The 16,759-nt window shown below is 40.0% G+C and overlaps 1 protein-coding gene across 1 annotated transcript in view; it reads left to right on the forward strand.

Moving 5' to 3' along the window:
- The window catches only part of LOC122931526 (dynein beta chain, flagellar outer arm-like), a 466,905-nt gene that overhangs the window by 269,599 nt on the left and 180,547 nt on the right, over nt 1-16,759 (forward strand). Inside the window, exons 73-78 of the mRNA XM_044285594.1 lie at nt 4,378-4,557; nt 5,806-5,965; nt 8,010-8,161; nt 12,166-12,383; nt 13,460-13,600; nt 13,989-14,192. Of these exons, the coding sequence (XP_044141529.1) occupies nt 4,378-4,557; nt 5,806-5,965; nt 8,010-8,161; nt 12,166-12,383; nt 13,460-13,600; nt 13,989-14,192 (1,055 nt within the window). The remainder of the gene's footprint in view (nt 1-4,377; nt 4,558-5,805; nt 5,966-8,009; nt 8,162-12,165; nt 12,384-13,459; nt 13,601-13,988; nt 14,193-16,759) is intronic.

Here is a 16,759-nt window from a genome sequence, read left to right on the forward strand (position 1 = left end):
GTAATCAGAGCCAATGCATTCTAAAGACAGATCTCCGCATAGAGATGGCCTTGCGGTTCGCCCAGCGGTCGTTTTGCGGCGAACTTTGCGCATTCGCGATTCGCCGGACATGCTATAATATGGCGATATTCACGCCAGCCTTATTCTTTTACATTGTGAAGAACTTTGACTCATGACACATCCATCAGGTGGTACAGGACAGCCAATTTGAGAAGTTTCAGCACATGGACATACCCCCTACCTTATAAGTGAACCTGATCCGGCCGCCATTTTACATTCAGTCTTTTGCCAGTGTAGGGAGAGGTTGCTGTGTGGACCAGTGACAGACTGTTAGGGGCACTAAACGCTAGCTAATAGGGCCACAAAAGTCCTTTTAAGGACTGGTATAGGTGTGCCATACTGAGGGGTGCAATATACTTATAGTATACTTTCTAACATAGAAAGTTTATTATTGCACCCCTCAAAGTGCAATTGTATTGTGCAGCAGTTGTGTGCGGTTTTGCTGCGTTACTGCAGCTACACAGAGTGACAAACACTATTGGAACCAATAATTTCTACTGGTGTGATTTACCAGTTGCCCCCCAAAATTTTTTATTGAAGCAGGGGTGTTATATACCAATAATATACTTTCTATCTAGTGCATTTGGGTAGTGCAGCATTTGTTTGCAGTTTTGCTGCGTTACCGCATCTACACAGGGTGACAAACACTATTGGAACCAATAATTTCTACTGGTGTGATTTACCACTTGCCCCCCCAAAAAATTGATTGAAGCAGGGGTGTTATATACCAATAATATACTTTCTATCTAGTGGATTTGGATAGTCATCTGGTATGTCATTGTCCATGTTGTGGGACTATTTGTGCACTTCTAGTAATTATTTGGTGGCTGCAAATATGACCTGAAGTTTTTAAGGTTTGCCTGCCATTCAAGTCTATGGGGCCCGCTGCGAACATTTGAGCGCGAACGCGCATTCTCGTTCGCGAACCGTCCGGGCCAATGTTCGTCCATCACCATCTCAGTACAGTATTAATCCAAAGTTTTGAACAAAGCAACTTACGATGTAACATCTGAAGCTCACTTTGTTCATCTCTAATCTTATGCTAAAAGAAAAAAGGCAATACAGCACTCCCTAGTCAAAGTTACAAAGAGATGCACTTTGGGTCAGATCCTGTATGGCTCTTATGCCCCATAGAAAATCTGAAAAGAGGCAACACTCGTGTTAGCAAAAAAGGTAAAAAAAGAGAGTGAACAATTTAATTCATAAACAACATGTTTGAAAAGAGCCTAAACGTTGCACCTACTGGATTGCTGTTTGTAGATCTTATGCTGATAGAGAACCCACTAGACAGAATTACCAAAACACAAATATCTCTATTGGCCATATCACGGGCCTGTTTTAATAGTTATTTCTGAAAACTTGCTTAAAACAAATTATTTCATATAGCGAGCAGTCATACATAATTTCCTATGCTAATTACTCAAAAGAGATTAAAACAGCTGTCAAAGACTATTTTCTCTTTAACCCTTTCACTACCCTTGGACTACACCTTCTCAATGTTATCAAAATTCGAGTTTAGGGGCCCGCATACACAAATGTTATGCATTTACAATCATTTGTAAAATTTACCAATGGTACATAATTCGCAAGAGGCAGTCACTAGACAGGCACAAATCCTCCTTATAAAAGAACTTTGCATATTGAAAACCAAAATATAACTTATGTTGGCAAACACTGGAGATATGATACTCAGGTATCTAGCTTACACCTATCAATTACCTATTCCAACAAAATTCTCTACTCTCTACTATTAGAAGTACAAAATTACTCAAAATTTACAATATCTTGGCTCAGCAGAATAGCCTCTTTCAAGATATTTTTAATGCCTAAATTATTTGTTACTATCCATACCAATAGTTATTCCAAAATCCTTCTTTGCACTAGCAAACAAATGGAATGGGTAGAAATCTTGTATACCTTTTAGAATAATAACTCATTGCCAGAAAGCTGGAGAGCTTTCCCTATCAATAGAAAGATATGTCACAGTTCATCACTTACAGCTCAATGACATCAAGGATTATTGCTCTACTATCGAAACTTCAAACAACGCCCTCCTACAAGTCTTAAATTCAGACAGATATTGTAGAAATTCTTTAACACTTCAGCTAGAGCAATAGACTACCCCTTAGGGTGCATTTACACGACCGTATGTATTTCGGCAGCCCACAAAATGCAGATACACAAAAATTACGGATGCCGATTGTGTGATGTCCGTGTTGCATCCATTTTTTATTTTTTTTGCTGACCCATTGTAACAATGGATATTCTTGTATTCTTGTCCATAAAACAGACAAGAATAGGACATGTTCTATCATTTTTTTCAGGGCTGTGGAATGGACATACGAATGCGGACAGCACACAGTGTGCGCTGTCTTTAATTTTTCCGTCCCAACTTAATGGATCTGCATCCGATCTGCAAAAAAATGCAGATCAGATGCAGATCAAAACTAGGGTCTTGTGAATGGGGCCTTAATCCATCCCCCTGGAATTTATTGGAAAAAAATAACACCAATCAGAGTAAGTTGTAAACAAACAAGATTTCCATGGTAAAGGATATATATATATATATATATATATATATATATATTTATAGTGACACAGTGAGAGGTTTGGTCTGGGAAAACAGGTATTTTTCTCCCAGCATGTGCTGCTGGGCTGATTTACAGCCAGGTGAGGTCAACTACCGGACCGGATTTTATGTGCCGGTCCGGGTTTTGGCAGCACCTGGCTGTCCTTAAATAGGCAGCTGGGCTCAGAAGCAAGGTCTCTGTGTTGGGATCTGGGAGCCTTGTATCTGGATGAAGGCTTGCTACCTGTTTAGCATGAAAACAGGTTGGTGCTGCTATGCTCAAGGACTCTTTGAGGCAGAATTGCCGCATGGTGTGAATTACCACCAACACCGCAAGTGTGAATAAAACACCGAACTGTTTGATCCAAAGAACTTGTTGTTGCCTCTATACTGCGCCCGCTAATCCTCTCTACCAGAGCGAAACCCCACAATCAAGAGAATGCCAAGAGTGTGCAAAGCAGTAATCAAAGCAAAAGGTGGCTACTTTGAAGAACCTAGAATATTACATATTTTCAGTTGTTTCACATTTTTTTGTTATGTATATAATTCCACATGTGTTAATTGATAGTTTTGATGCCTTCAGTGTGAATCTACAATTTTCATAGTCATGAAAATAAAGAAAACTCTTTGAATGAGAAGGTGTGTCCAAACTTTTGGTCTGTACTGTATTTAATTGCCTTAATGGTTCACTAGAACTAACACTATACACACAAAGAATATATGCAGTGGTCTGAGGTTACAAATACAGTTGATAGGGTACAACAGGGTTAAGCAGAACAAAAGTCAGTTTACCAGGTATATGAGTCCTTTGGGTTGTGATGAGTTCTTAGCTGTGTTCACATGGGAAGCAGTGATGTCAGCAGGTTGCAGGTCCCTCTAAACACATGGCACGATGTGACCTCCCTTCATAGAAAAGACACGCCCGCTCGCTGGCACAAGCTTTTTAACCTGTATCTGGCCCCTCCCCTCCCAGCCTCTGGTAGGGGGCCATTCCCCTCTCTGCTTGGCTGGCAGAAACCGATTAGGGCTCATGGCTCCAGATCACAATGTCGCAAGGAGGTAGTTCTGGGACCAATGGATCTGCCTGGGTTCCAGCTACCAGTAGAGTCCAAGCATGGTACCGTTATTTGGTTTATGTGGGGAGATATGTATATCTTCTCTCCCTGGCATCCTACCACCAAACTATGACCATGGGTCTGTTCATCGTGGCCACAGGGACACAAATATGTATCTAGTTTATGTCTGTGATAGACGGGCCGTCGATTCCATGATGTCTGATAATGTTCATTGAACTGGGGAATGGCCTAGACCCCCTGCAGGGAAGTTTTTCCTGTTCCATTAGCTGGGTTCCTGGCTGGCTAAATGGAAGTGAGAAATGTAAACTAAGGTGGACTTCTAGAGGCTCTCTGCCATCTGGCTGGCTTTGAAGCAGGCCCGCCCTGAGAGCTCACTACCTCTGCTACCTTTCAGCAGATGGTTGGTGTGGGAACATGGCTGGCAGTAAATAATAATCCATATTACTCACAACTATCCACTCCAGACTTGATAAACCCTATATATCAGCACACAGTACTCTAACTTGATCCCCTTTGATCCCTCTACTGTGTATGCCATTTGATAGATGTACACTCGTGAAACCTGAAAGCTGTATAGTTCAATCATACAAATGTTAATTTTTTTTAAATCTTATTATGTTTTTTGTATGTTTTTCTTCTGACCTTAATAGTAATAGTATTTTTGTTCCACAGGGAAACATAATGTCAGTGTGGAGAATGGTAACAATCGTACAGACCAAGTCTCTTCAAATCAATTGTCATTGCACAGACAATGTTCACCCATTATTACTGATGAGCTTTATATGGACTTTGTAAAAGCTCTAATAATGAGAATTGTAAAAGCTGATGACCTTCAAAAATGGTCCGCAAAAGGTAAATCATCTTCACATTGCCATTTGCTCAGCAGTAAATATGCTGCTTGCAGACTAGTACCAGAGCCTTGCATAACTTTACTTTTCATTTTAACGGGCAAGATGCAGGTGGTACAAAAAAAATAAATTAAAAAAAACGTACATGCCAGCAGTGCTAGTCTACCAGCACTGAGCTCACTTCTCTTCCACTGGACCGGAGGTAAGACGTTCCATCCATACGCTTGTAACTGCAGCCAATCAGTGGCTTCAGTGGTGATGTGTGCAGGCATGGAACATGACCGCCATCACTGCTGAGGGGCCATTGGTGGTGAAGTGCATGTAGAAAGCACAACACAGTTCCAGTTCAGTGGGGACCGGAAGTGGAGCAGAAGGGTTTCTGGTGTTGGAGAACCCCTTTAAAGACTTGGAATTAAATGATATTACTCTTTATTGTTATACAAAAGTAGGTTGGCACATTGACCTAAAATCATTGACATGGTTTTGTAATAATAGAGCATATACTGTATAAAGCTTAAAGGGAATATTTCATTAGAAATCATAAAATTACTTACTGATAACATCATGTTTTATGTTACAGTTTTAATAATTGTTGGAGTTTTTTTTTTGTTTTTATGTTACCTAGTTTTTTTCTATTTTAGGTATTCTAACAATAGTCACAGTGCATGCCTGAAAATACAAGTTCATTTGGTCCATGTGACTGCTGCAAATCATATCCTTGAATGTTGTTAACTTCAGCTCAAGCTAAATGGTTACCCTTTTAAAGGGGTTGTCCGGGTTCAGAGCCGAATCCGGACATACCTCCATTTTCACCCCGGCAGCATCCCTGAGGCTAGCATCGGAGCATCTCATGCTCCGATGCGCTCCCTTGCCCTGCATTAGATCGCGCAGGGCAAGGGCTCTTTTGTTTATCATAACACACTGCCGGGCGGAAACTTCCGCCCGGCAGTGTGTTCGGTGACGTCACCGGCTCTGATGGGCGGGGCAAAAGAGAGCATCAGAGCATGAACTGCTCCGATGCTCAAGTCAGATGGGCTGCCTGGGTGAAAATGGAGGTATGTCCGGGTTCAGCTTTCAACCCCTTTTATGATGTACAAAAAATAAATTTAATTAAATTAGAAGTCTGCATATCATTATTGTGCTTGGTTCACCTTGTCATTGGACAGGTGGTGATCTTGCTTCTGATGCAGAATATGGGCAGAATAGTTTTTATCGGACCTCAGCTCAACACAAATATGTTTTTCTCCTGCAGACTGGACTCCTCAGCAGATGGAAAATGCAGCTATACTTTACTTTTCTTGGCAGCGTCCGTTTATATTGATAGATCCATGTTTCAGTGGAGAGATGTGGGTTCAGGAGATCCTTAGGACATCCCTAGCAAAGCCATTATCTTCCATAAATCTCCAAACACGGTAAAATGCAGCTATTTGAGTAAAGAAAAATTTCAACAATAGCAATACTTACAATGCGTTTAGTTTCATTATTAAAACAAATTTCCCTAGGGAAAATGGATTTCTTAGAGCAGTAATGGAAAAACACTTGTTCTATTGAAGCCTCTTTTAACCTTTTAAGCTACAGACGTTAGAATAGTAATATTATAGGGGTTTTCAGACAAATTACTTATAAAATTATCCACTGGATGGGCTATATAAAGTACATTAGTGATGGTAATAAGGGGTGTACACTGATCCCAAAAACTGGAAAATGGTCATATGTGCACTGACCTGATGAGGAAAATGCTGAGTGGTTGGGATTTTACTTTTACGGTGTGCCCAGTAGATATGCCATAATAATCATTTATTATTAAAAGGATTGTCTCACTTCAGCAAATGGCATTTATCATGTAGAGAAAGTTAATATAAGACACTTACTAATGTATTGTTATTATCCATATTGCTTCCTTTACTGTCTGGATTCATTTTTCCATCACATTATACTCTGCTCATTTCCATGGTTACTACTACCCAGTAATCCAGCAGTGGTGGCCGTGCTTGCACAATATAGGGAAAAAGCGCAGGTCTATCTAATGGCTGGGACTGTGGGAGTGCCCATGGTGCAGCACTTTTTTCTATAGCGTGCAAGCATGGCCATTGCTGCTGGATTGCAGGGTGGTCCTAACCATGGAAATGAGCAGTATATAATGTGGTGGCAAAAATGAATCCAGCCAGGAAAGGGGGCAATATGTATAATCACAATACATTAGGGAGTGGTGTATATTAACTTTCTCTACATTATAATTGTCATTATTGAAGTGAGACAAACCCTTTAACTTTTGTATTTTACAAAGAACAACCATCTTGCCATATCTGAAACAAGGTTTGTAGGGCTACATTCAGGAGGATTCACAGATGTTGTGTTCACACCTGGTGAGGTGGGTCCTCTTAGTCGCTTGTCCAGAATAGCAAGTCTTGAGCCTCACAGATAGGCAGTGCTGGTGCAGATATAGCAGTGCCAGAGAACTGTCGGTCGGAATCTAGACCTGATTCAGTAGAGTGGAGTAAAAGTTGTGGAGTTGAGGTTGCACTTTAGTGGAGTTGATCCAGTGATGTAGCAGAGTTCATGATGCAAAGTAACAGCTTTGATGCAGCATTGTAGCAGAGTGAATGCTGTGGTATAGTGGTAACAGTGGTAAGTTGATGCTCTGATGTAGTAGAATTGATACAGTGAAGTAGCAAAAGTCATGATGTAGCGTAACATTGTTGATGTTGTGATGTAGTAGAGTTGAGGTAATGATATAGCAAGTTGAGTACAGTTAGAGTAGTGGAAGGATCAATGGAGCAGAGCTAAATGAAGTAGGACTGGAGAAGTGATAGGACCAATAGAGTAGAGTTGGATGAAGCAGGCTGGAGTAGTAGTAAGAATGATGGTGCAGAGCTGAACATAGCAGGCTGTAGTAGTGGCAGGAATGATGGCGCAGAGCTGAACATAGCAGGCTGTAGTAGTGGCAGGAATGATGGAGCAGAGCTGGACGTAGCAGGCTGTAGTAGTGGCAGGAATGATGGAGCAGAGCTGGACGTAGCAGGCTGTAGTAGTGGCAGGAATGATGGAGCAGAGCTGGACGTAGCAGGCTGTAGTAGTGGCAGGAATGATGGAGCAGAGCTGGAAATAGCAGGCCGGAGTAGTAGACTTTTTAGCAGGGATGCTCAACTTCCTGAATAGTCAGGGGGCCTCCCACTTCCTGAGATGGTTATAAATCACTGGCTGGATGATGTCATTGCTGCATGCTAGGTTGCCAAGGCAACCCAACTTTCAGGAGGAGCAACCAAGGAGGGCAGCAAGGTAGCATGCAGTGCCCGAATTGGGACAGGTGAGTAACAGAGTAATTATGAAATACATAGAATACATGTTATTTTGAGCTAATGAATTGGATTTTAAGACTTTTTGTAAATTGTTATATATTTTTCTATATTTCTATTTCTTTATTTTCTATTTTCACTTTCCACCTTTATTTTTCAGAAGTCAAGGAAGCAATGTTTTGGCACCAATTGAGAAGACAATTTCTTCTGGTGGCCCATTGATTTTAAGCAACTACTGCAGCAAGTGGGATGACTTAATGATGCCTCTCATTGACCACTGTTACGCAGCTAATGACAAAAGCAGTCAACAAGGTAAGCTCTAACACTGAAGTCTAGAAACCAATATAAATAGATGCTTAAAATAGGATCGAAAAATGCAAAGTGCAATAGGCAAAATAGTGTGGAGACAACTTACGTTGCATTAAATGCATTTAAAAAACATTTTACAACAACTTTTACTATGACAGCTTTAGAGAATTGTACCTTAAATAGACATGTTAAAAATATTTGCCAAATAAAGGACATTTTGGCTTGAAATATTGGTGCGCACGTGAGCCAGCCTTCAAGATTGAATTGGCTCACCAGAGAACCAGAGGATCTTCCATTGGGCCCTATTTCCTACTCAATAATGCCCCAAGGATCCACCTCAAGACACAGTTGAAGATGATGAGGATGCAGCGAGCTGCAAGGGACAGTTCTTGTGGATTGACAAATAGCTTATCAGGGTTTAGTAATGACATAACCTTGTAGACAATCCCAACAGCATAATTTAGGATGCAAGTAAAAGTGCACCCCACAGACACCATTGGCTATAATTGGGATCATCTCATCATTCTGCCAGACAAAATAGTACAGCTTGCTGCGCTATTTTCTCCTGCATTTTCGCTGTCGCTCTGGAAACCTAGCCTTAGCTTATATACTATCTATTTGGTATAATTTATATCTCTGTACACTTACAGACGTGGACAAAATTGTTGGTACCCTTTGGTCAATGAAAGAAAAAGTCACAATGGTCACAGAAATAACTTTAATCTGACAAAAGTAATAATAAATTAAAATTCTATAAATGTTAACCAATGAAAGTCAGACATTGTTTTTCAACCATGCTTCAACAGAATTATGTAAAAAAATAAACTCATGAAACAGGCATGGACAAAAATGATGGTACCCCTAGAAAACACAGAACATAATGTGACCAAAGGGACATGTTAATTCAAGGTGTGTCCACTAATTAGCATCACAGGTGTCTACAACCTTGTAATCAGCCATTGGGCCTATATATATGGCTCCAGGTAATCACTGTGTTGTTTGGTGATATGGTGTGTACCACACTCGACATGGACCAGAGGAAGCAAAGGAAAGAGCTGTCTCAAGAGATCAGAAAGAAAATTATAGACAAGCATGTTAAAGGTAAAGGCTATAAGACCATCTCCAAGCAACTAGATGTTCCTGTGAGTACAGTTGCACATATTATTCATAAGTTTAAGATCCATGGGACTGTAGCCAACCTCCCTGGACGTGGCCGCAGGAGGAAAATTGATGACAAATCTAAGAGACGGATAATCCGAATGGTAACAAAAGAGCCTAGAAAGACTTCTAAAGAGATTCAAGGTGAACTTCATGCTCAAGGAACATCAGTGTCAGATCGCACCATCCGTCGTTGTTTGAGCCAAAGTGGACTACATGGGAGACGACCAAGGAGGACACCATTGTTGAAAACGAATCATAAAAAAGCAAGACTGGAATATGCCAAACTACATGTTGACAAGCCACAAAGCTTCTGGGAGAATGTCCTGTGGACAGATGAGACAAAAATCGAAGTTTTTGCCAAGGCACATCAGCTGTATGTTCACAGACGAAAAAATGAAGCATATCAAGAAAAGAACACTGTCCCTACTGTGAAACATGGAGGAGGCTCTGTTATGTTCTGGGGCTGCTTTGCTGCGTCTGGCACAGGGTGTCTTGAATCTGTGCAGGGTACAATGAAATCTCAAGACTATCAAGGAATTCTAGAGAGAAATGTACTAGCCAGTGTCAGAAAGCTTGGTCTCAGTCGCAGGTCATGGGTCTTGCAACAGGACAATGACCCAAAACACACCGCTAAAAACACCCAAGAATGGCTAAGAGGAAAAAATTGGACTATTCTAAAGTGGCCTTCTATGAGCCCTGACCTCAATCCTATTGAGCATCTTTGGAAGGAGCTGAAACATGCAGTCTGGAAAAGGCACCCTTCAAACCGGACACAACTGGAGCAGTTTGCTCATGAGGAGTGGGCCAAAATACCTGCTGAGAGGTGCAGATGTCTCATTGACAGTTACAGGAAGCGTTTGATTGCAGTGATTGCCTCAAAAGGTTGCGCAACAAAATATTAAGTTAGGGGTACCATCATTTTTGTCCATGCCTGTTTCATGAGTTTATTTTTTTACATAATTCTGTTGAAGCATGGTTGAAAAACAATGTCTGACTTTCATTGGTTAACATTTATAGAATTTTAATTTATTATTACTTTTGTCAGATTAAAGTTATTTCTGTGACCATTGTGACTTTTTCTTTCATTGACCAAAGGGTACCAACAATTTTGTCCACGTCTGTACATATCATTTTAAATTTAAACATTTTCATGACTAAGTACCCAATGTGTCTGATGATATATTCTGCATCCTGGCAGTGTGGCAAACACCATTCCTTTTGGAGACAACTGTCTCTCCATATTTCCTGTTTCAAGAAATTGTTGGCACTGCAGTGTAAATGACATAAAAGCAGATATTTAGGAAGTAAAAATCTAGTAGGGAGCTACATCATCTTTATTGCAATGATTACATTTTGATGACCTAATATGCGTTACAACTTTTCAGACATGCTTCTTTAATGTGCAAAATCAGAGTTACTTCAAATAGTGTTTTGCTGCAGTTTACAGTGTCCTGGATTGTGCAGGTTCTTAGTGACATAACGGTATCTTTATATATATAATTTGAACCACACAAAACAGTTCCTTGTAATGTAGAATGTGTTTCTCCCCATGAGGTTTCTACACGCTCTCACTCTACTAATAATAAGAAGGTTTGCTAGGAATAAGGAATAAACGGGAAACAGTAGGATTGTGAACATATAACTCTACAGTATATTTGGATTAATTAAAAAGTGTCTTTTAAAAATCTAGTGTGAACTTAAAGGGGCTATCTGAGTTACAGATATTGATGACCTATCCTCTGAATACGTCACCAATGTCACATTGTTAAGGGTCGAAACCCAGAGCTCCCACGTTTCATCGGACGTTAGCGGTTTAGAGAGTCGAAGCAGAAGGCTCTGTACACTGTGTAGTTTTTAGCGCCTATGTTTTAAATCTCAACTGCCATTAATATGAATGGGATGGGAGATGAGTGTCACGACACGGTGTGGGTAGTAAACGCCACACCGAACACAAGAGAGAAGGGAAAAGGTACTAGGCCTGGAAACTAGGGAAAGGTCACCACCTAGTGAATCCCTAAACCGAGCCCTGACTACTATCAGTATGAACAGACCTCGATGGTAGGAATGTTCATACGCAGGAACCTAGAGCCCTATCTGACCCTAAAGGGCCCTGGAAATAGTGTCATGACAAAAGATGACCTGTCCCTTCCCAGCTGAAGGAACAGGAGACTCCCTCAGGCCTAATACCAAATATAGGGGAATACAACAAACAAGAAATAGTGAAAAGACACTTAACTCTGAAGTACGCGGACGAGCAGGAACTCAGAGGAGAACCAAACACCAGCACTTCCACAACCATATAGGTGCTATCAACCGCATAGCACGATGGCTAAGACCAGACTAAATAGAGGAGTTGGAATGACCACTTAAGCTATACCTGAAACAAGAGGTGTGGTCCTACCCAGCAACAACACAGCAACAAGTGAAACCAAAGAGGCTGTCAGATCACATCACGTGCAACCAGTCTCTTAGATCTTCTCACCCCTGTCACTGGAGAGACCGTGACAATGAGCTGCAGTACCCGTGCAATACTACTACACAGTGTATTGCGCTGTCTGCCTCCAGTTCCATACACTGTATAGTTTCTGGCACTGCAGTAGTCCAGAACAGATGATCGGTGAAGGTGACAGATGTCAAACCCCCCACTGATCTTATATTGATGACCTATCTGCTTCAATTTGCTTATTTTCTCTATACAGTAACAGTAGACCCTCATGCTACAAGTACCTTGTTATCTGTTAAACTTAATTTACCAAGAAATGAACACACACTCCTTTAAAAGGAAAATATGTTTTGTCTTTACTGTTGCTGAATATTTATTGGACCATTGATGTTTTCTTTTTTAGGGTCTTCCTCAATAATCTCATTTAATGGACATAGACTTCTCTGTTCTGATGACTTCAAGCTCTACTTAACTGCCTGTGAACTGAAGCCCCATCTCAACACTACCATAAATTCAGGAACAACCATTATAAATTACAACTTATCTAAAGGAAGTCTGCTTGAATTGCTTATTAGAAGAGCATTTGTAAAACTCCATCCTAATCTGTGGAACCAGTTTGTTGTAAGTTGTCAGCGGCTATAGAGATACGTTATCTGCCTGATTCATAAAGAGAACCCGTCGGCTACCCTGATATGTATGTTTTATGAAATATCGTACTTGTATTTTCCATAAGATGACAATTCTGGAGCGTGTTTACTCATACCTCCTGTGCTGTGCTATTCCTTTCTTATTTGTACTAGACATTTGTGAGCAAATTGATAATTGGGTGTTACCTTTCCCTTGTCAAATGGTGTGTCCCTACAAGTCTTGCACAGTGAGAACTGATTTAACAGTGCCAGACTCATTCTTAGCTGGTAACACCCAGCAGTCCATTTATTCATACATTTCTGGTGGGCATAACCACCCAATTCTGAGATAAGTTCCTCCTGAAATGTTACATTATGGGGAATAATAGTATTTACTAAACCAGAAATGTCAAACCAACTGTAGCAAAAGGATTTACATTAAATGAGAATTGGTTGTTTTGCTTAATGAAAGGAAAATCCGCCAATTTTCTAACATAGATTTGAAGGGTTATTCCCATATTTTACTATTGATGGCCTTAGGATAGACCATCGATATCTGCTGTCCCATCAGAACTGCGCAGCTCTGTACATTGTGTGGTGGGTGCTTGCTGCTGTGAACAGAAAAATAAAAAAGTTATAGATCTGGGAAGGCAGTAAACAAAAATTTAAAAACGTAAAAGATTAAGAGGTAAAAAAAAATGTAAAATGTGATGCAGATAATTTTTTTCAAATGTTTAATTTTCACAGGTATTAAAATTAAAACCATTTTTTTTTTAAATACCATAAAAATAAATCTATATTATCACCAAAAACAAAACAAAAAAAAAAAGCATAATGGCTTTTGTAGCTAGTTGCACTTAAAAAAATGCAAATTTCTGGTCATGAGGGGGAATAAATGGCATGGTCTTGAATTGGTAGCCAGAAAAATATAAAGATGGCCAATATTTCAGCCTAACACTTTATTGATCGCCAATGTAAAATAGGTTTTGGTGCAGAAATACAGTATACTAAACATACACTAAACTAGAGCAAAGTTGTTAAATGTCAATGTATATAACTTTATTTTTACAGGAAATGGGAAACATTATCTTGAAACACCAGCAAAGCATAAAGGAACTGGAAAAGAAAAGTAGAGAATGTTTACTCTCCTCAGAATTAAACAGTGGGCATGATGACGTCCATATTATTACACTTTTCGAAGAGAAGAATAAAGTAAGCCATACGTTCTGCATGTAATTTACTACACAGAGTAATGGCTGTATTACACCAACAGATTATCTGACCAATGTCTGTCCAATCAGAGCAATAATTAGTGTGTATAACAAAAGATCTGTGTGTGTAAATTGACATCTGACCAATGATTGGTCAGAAAGTCTGTCAGATAACCTGTTGGTGTTACAGGCCTTAGTCAGCAAGTTGTGAATAGACCATTATTATGCTTGCTGATAAACACCCCCTCTCTTGTGTATAGATGGTCTGTTATCGCAGATTAATCTATTTCAAGTGTTTGGGCATGAGCCGTGGACAAACAGTGGTGTTGTTTGTGGAAAAGCAACTTTAATCTCATCTCCTCACTTTGGCTACCATGTGTGATTTTAAGGTTTCAGAAGAACTTGAAAGGGCTAAATCATGTCATAATGACCTGCTGAAAAAGAGAGATGAACTGTACCCCTTGGCACGGAGAGGAGCCCTATTTTATTCCATTTTGCAGTCTCTACAGACTCTTGCTGATGAATATTGCTTTACCTTAGATTTCTTCCTGAAGCTATTTGACTCCGCTATTGAAACAAGTAAAGATACACAGGTATGGCACATATGTTTTTTTTTTTGTTTGTTTTTAAATTTTTACCTCAGCTGGAATTAATGTAGTGTATGAGAAATGCAGTATAACAAAGCTAAGATCCGTCTTTATACATGATTTTATGGCTCTGTGAAAGAAAATAAAAAATTATTAAAAAAGGACAAATACAGATGAAGAAAACATTGATAATACTTTATGTTTAAAATTAAGGCAGTGAGCACATGAAACACCCTGCATCCACTTCCTGCTCTGGTCCTAGCAGTCATGTGATTGTTGGGGACCAGGTGTCTGCACAAGCTGTTAGGTCTTAGCAAACCCAGATCAGCTCAGCAGTAAGGCTCAAGGCCTGCAAGGGCTAATATGCCAGCCCCAGTGACAGGAGAATTCAACTATAAAAATGTATAGGGGGACATTTATTAAAACAAGTGTTTTCCATGCCAGTCTTAAGTACCTCTGTGCTGCAGGAGGAAGTGCCAAAATGATGTAGAGGCACAGGCCTCTATATAAGTTTGGCGCTTCCTCTAGCACATATGCAACAAACTTGAATCTACACCAGTTTTCTTGCTGGCTTAGATTTAAGCCATTTTCCACACCTAAAGAAGCAAGGCAAAAGCTAAATGAGCCAAGCCTGCTGTCCCGCCCACTTTCCCACCCATGCTGTGCCCCTTTTTCTTGCCACTTTGAAAAAATGCAGTGAGTAGGGAAAAGTTGCAGATTTTGCAGCAAAATGGTGTGCAACAAATTCTGCTACTTAAATATGCCACTATTGTGTCATATATCTGTTAATACATGCCCCCCATAATGTTAAATGCCCTGCCAAATGTTTTGTATGACCTTATAGGGGGGCACGCCTACACACCACAGGGTTTCTTTCCATCCTGTGACTACCAAACTTTTTACATTTCTTATATGAAAATGACTGTTATGAAAAGGAGGACATATTTAAAAAAAGTATTTAGCTGCACATTGAGCTATTAAAAAATGAAAAAAATATGAAAAACAAGCAGTTTTTTTCAACTTGGTGAAAGGACCTAAGTGATTTGGAAATGTGATAGTGCTTCTGTTGCTCGGATGTCTTGGCCATTATGGGTACATTCAGCTGGATAGGACGATGTCATTCTTTTTTTTTTATACTGGATCTTTACAGAGCATAACTCTGATTCTTTTCTGCAATGCACTTGTGATATATACAGATCTGTTACAGGAGCAAAATGTCATCTATTGATGGTTATGCTACCTTATGGACATAAGATGGCATTAAGTTGTGCGCCAAGATTCTTGTGTTACCTGACAAGTAACTTCTCCATGCTAGCAAACCACTGAAATCTATATCCCCTTGTGCTGCTCTCTCAAAACAGCAGGTTTATTGATTATATTGAACACTGGCTTGTTATGTGACCAGCAATTCCAATAGTTGCCTATTTATTAGAAAAAAGTTCCATAGAAAAGCTCTAATTGTCTCAGTCAGCGGAATTTTTCTTTGAATTTAGGGATGAAAACCGTTCTCTTAGCTTAGCGGAGCAGACAGAAGCAGGAGCCCGGTCCGCTCAGCTAATCCTGGCATAGTACTTGTGTAGAGGGTACCCATGTGCTATGCCAGGTGTTAGTAAACCTCCGGAGAGCACGGGCAGGAGCAGCAATAGGCACTCCTGCCCGTACTCCCTGCGCTGTTGCGACCCAATTTATACATTTCACAGCCGGTACTCTGTACACCGCTGAGCTGTCAGCAGTCTACAGAGAACTGAGTTTTAAAGGGAACCTGTCACCGGGATTTTGTGTATAGAGCTAAGGAAATGGGTTGCTAGGTGGACGCTAGCACATCCACAATACCGAGTCCCCATAGCTCTGAGTGTCAGGTTAATTTGCATATGTATCAAATTGTTTTTTTTACACAATAAAAGCATACAGAGCTATGGGGACTGGGTATTGCATATGTGCTAGCGGCCATCTAGCAACCCATGTCCTCAGCTCTATACACAAAATCCCGGTTACAGGTTCCCTTTAAGCGCACAGGGAATACGGCATTTTAGGTAGGGAAAAGGCTAAGCAAAATACAAAATTGATTAATAAAGTATATTAGAAAAAGTTTTATCAGGGCATTAGGAACATCATATTAAAATTTGTTACAAAAATTCATGGGACAAATGATAGGTAAAATGGCAATGATGAATGTGGCCTTGCAGCCAGTGAATTTTTTTTATTTCTTGTCCCATGTACTTCAGTGTAATAATGCACATTTTTTCAAAAACCATCTATAGAATCTGAGAAAAAAATGACATGAGCTAATTTCCGGATATGAAATTTGATTGCAATTTGTTTACTGGTAAAAAGCTAATTGCGTTATGGATTCCTCTAAAGGCATTCCGTTATGCATTCCATCATAGAATTGCGTTATGGTCCATGGTAACGGAATCCATAACGCAATTCACCTTTTACCAGTAAACGAAGCGTGAACAAATTTCTAAATATGAAATTCGATCATCTCTAGTGACAACTGATCATTTTTAGGTCAGTTTTGATTTCATGTAGAAAAAATTGAGCCCCATACAATGATCATAGTCTACAAATTA

The sequence above is a fragment of the Bufo gargarizans genome, chromosome 3 (assembly GCF_014858855.1).
Source record: "Bufo gargarizans isolate SCDJY-AF-19 chromosome 3, ASM1485885v1, whole genome shotgun sequence".
Classification (NCBI taxonomy): Eukaryota; Metazoa; Chordata; class Amphibia; order Anura; family Bufonidae; genus Bufo; species Bufo gargarizans.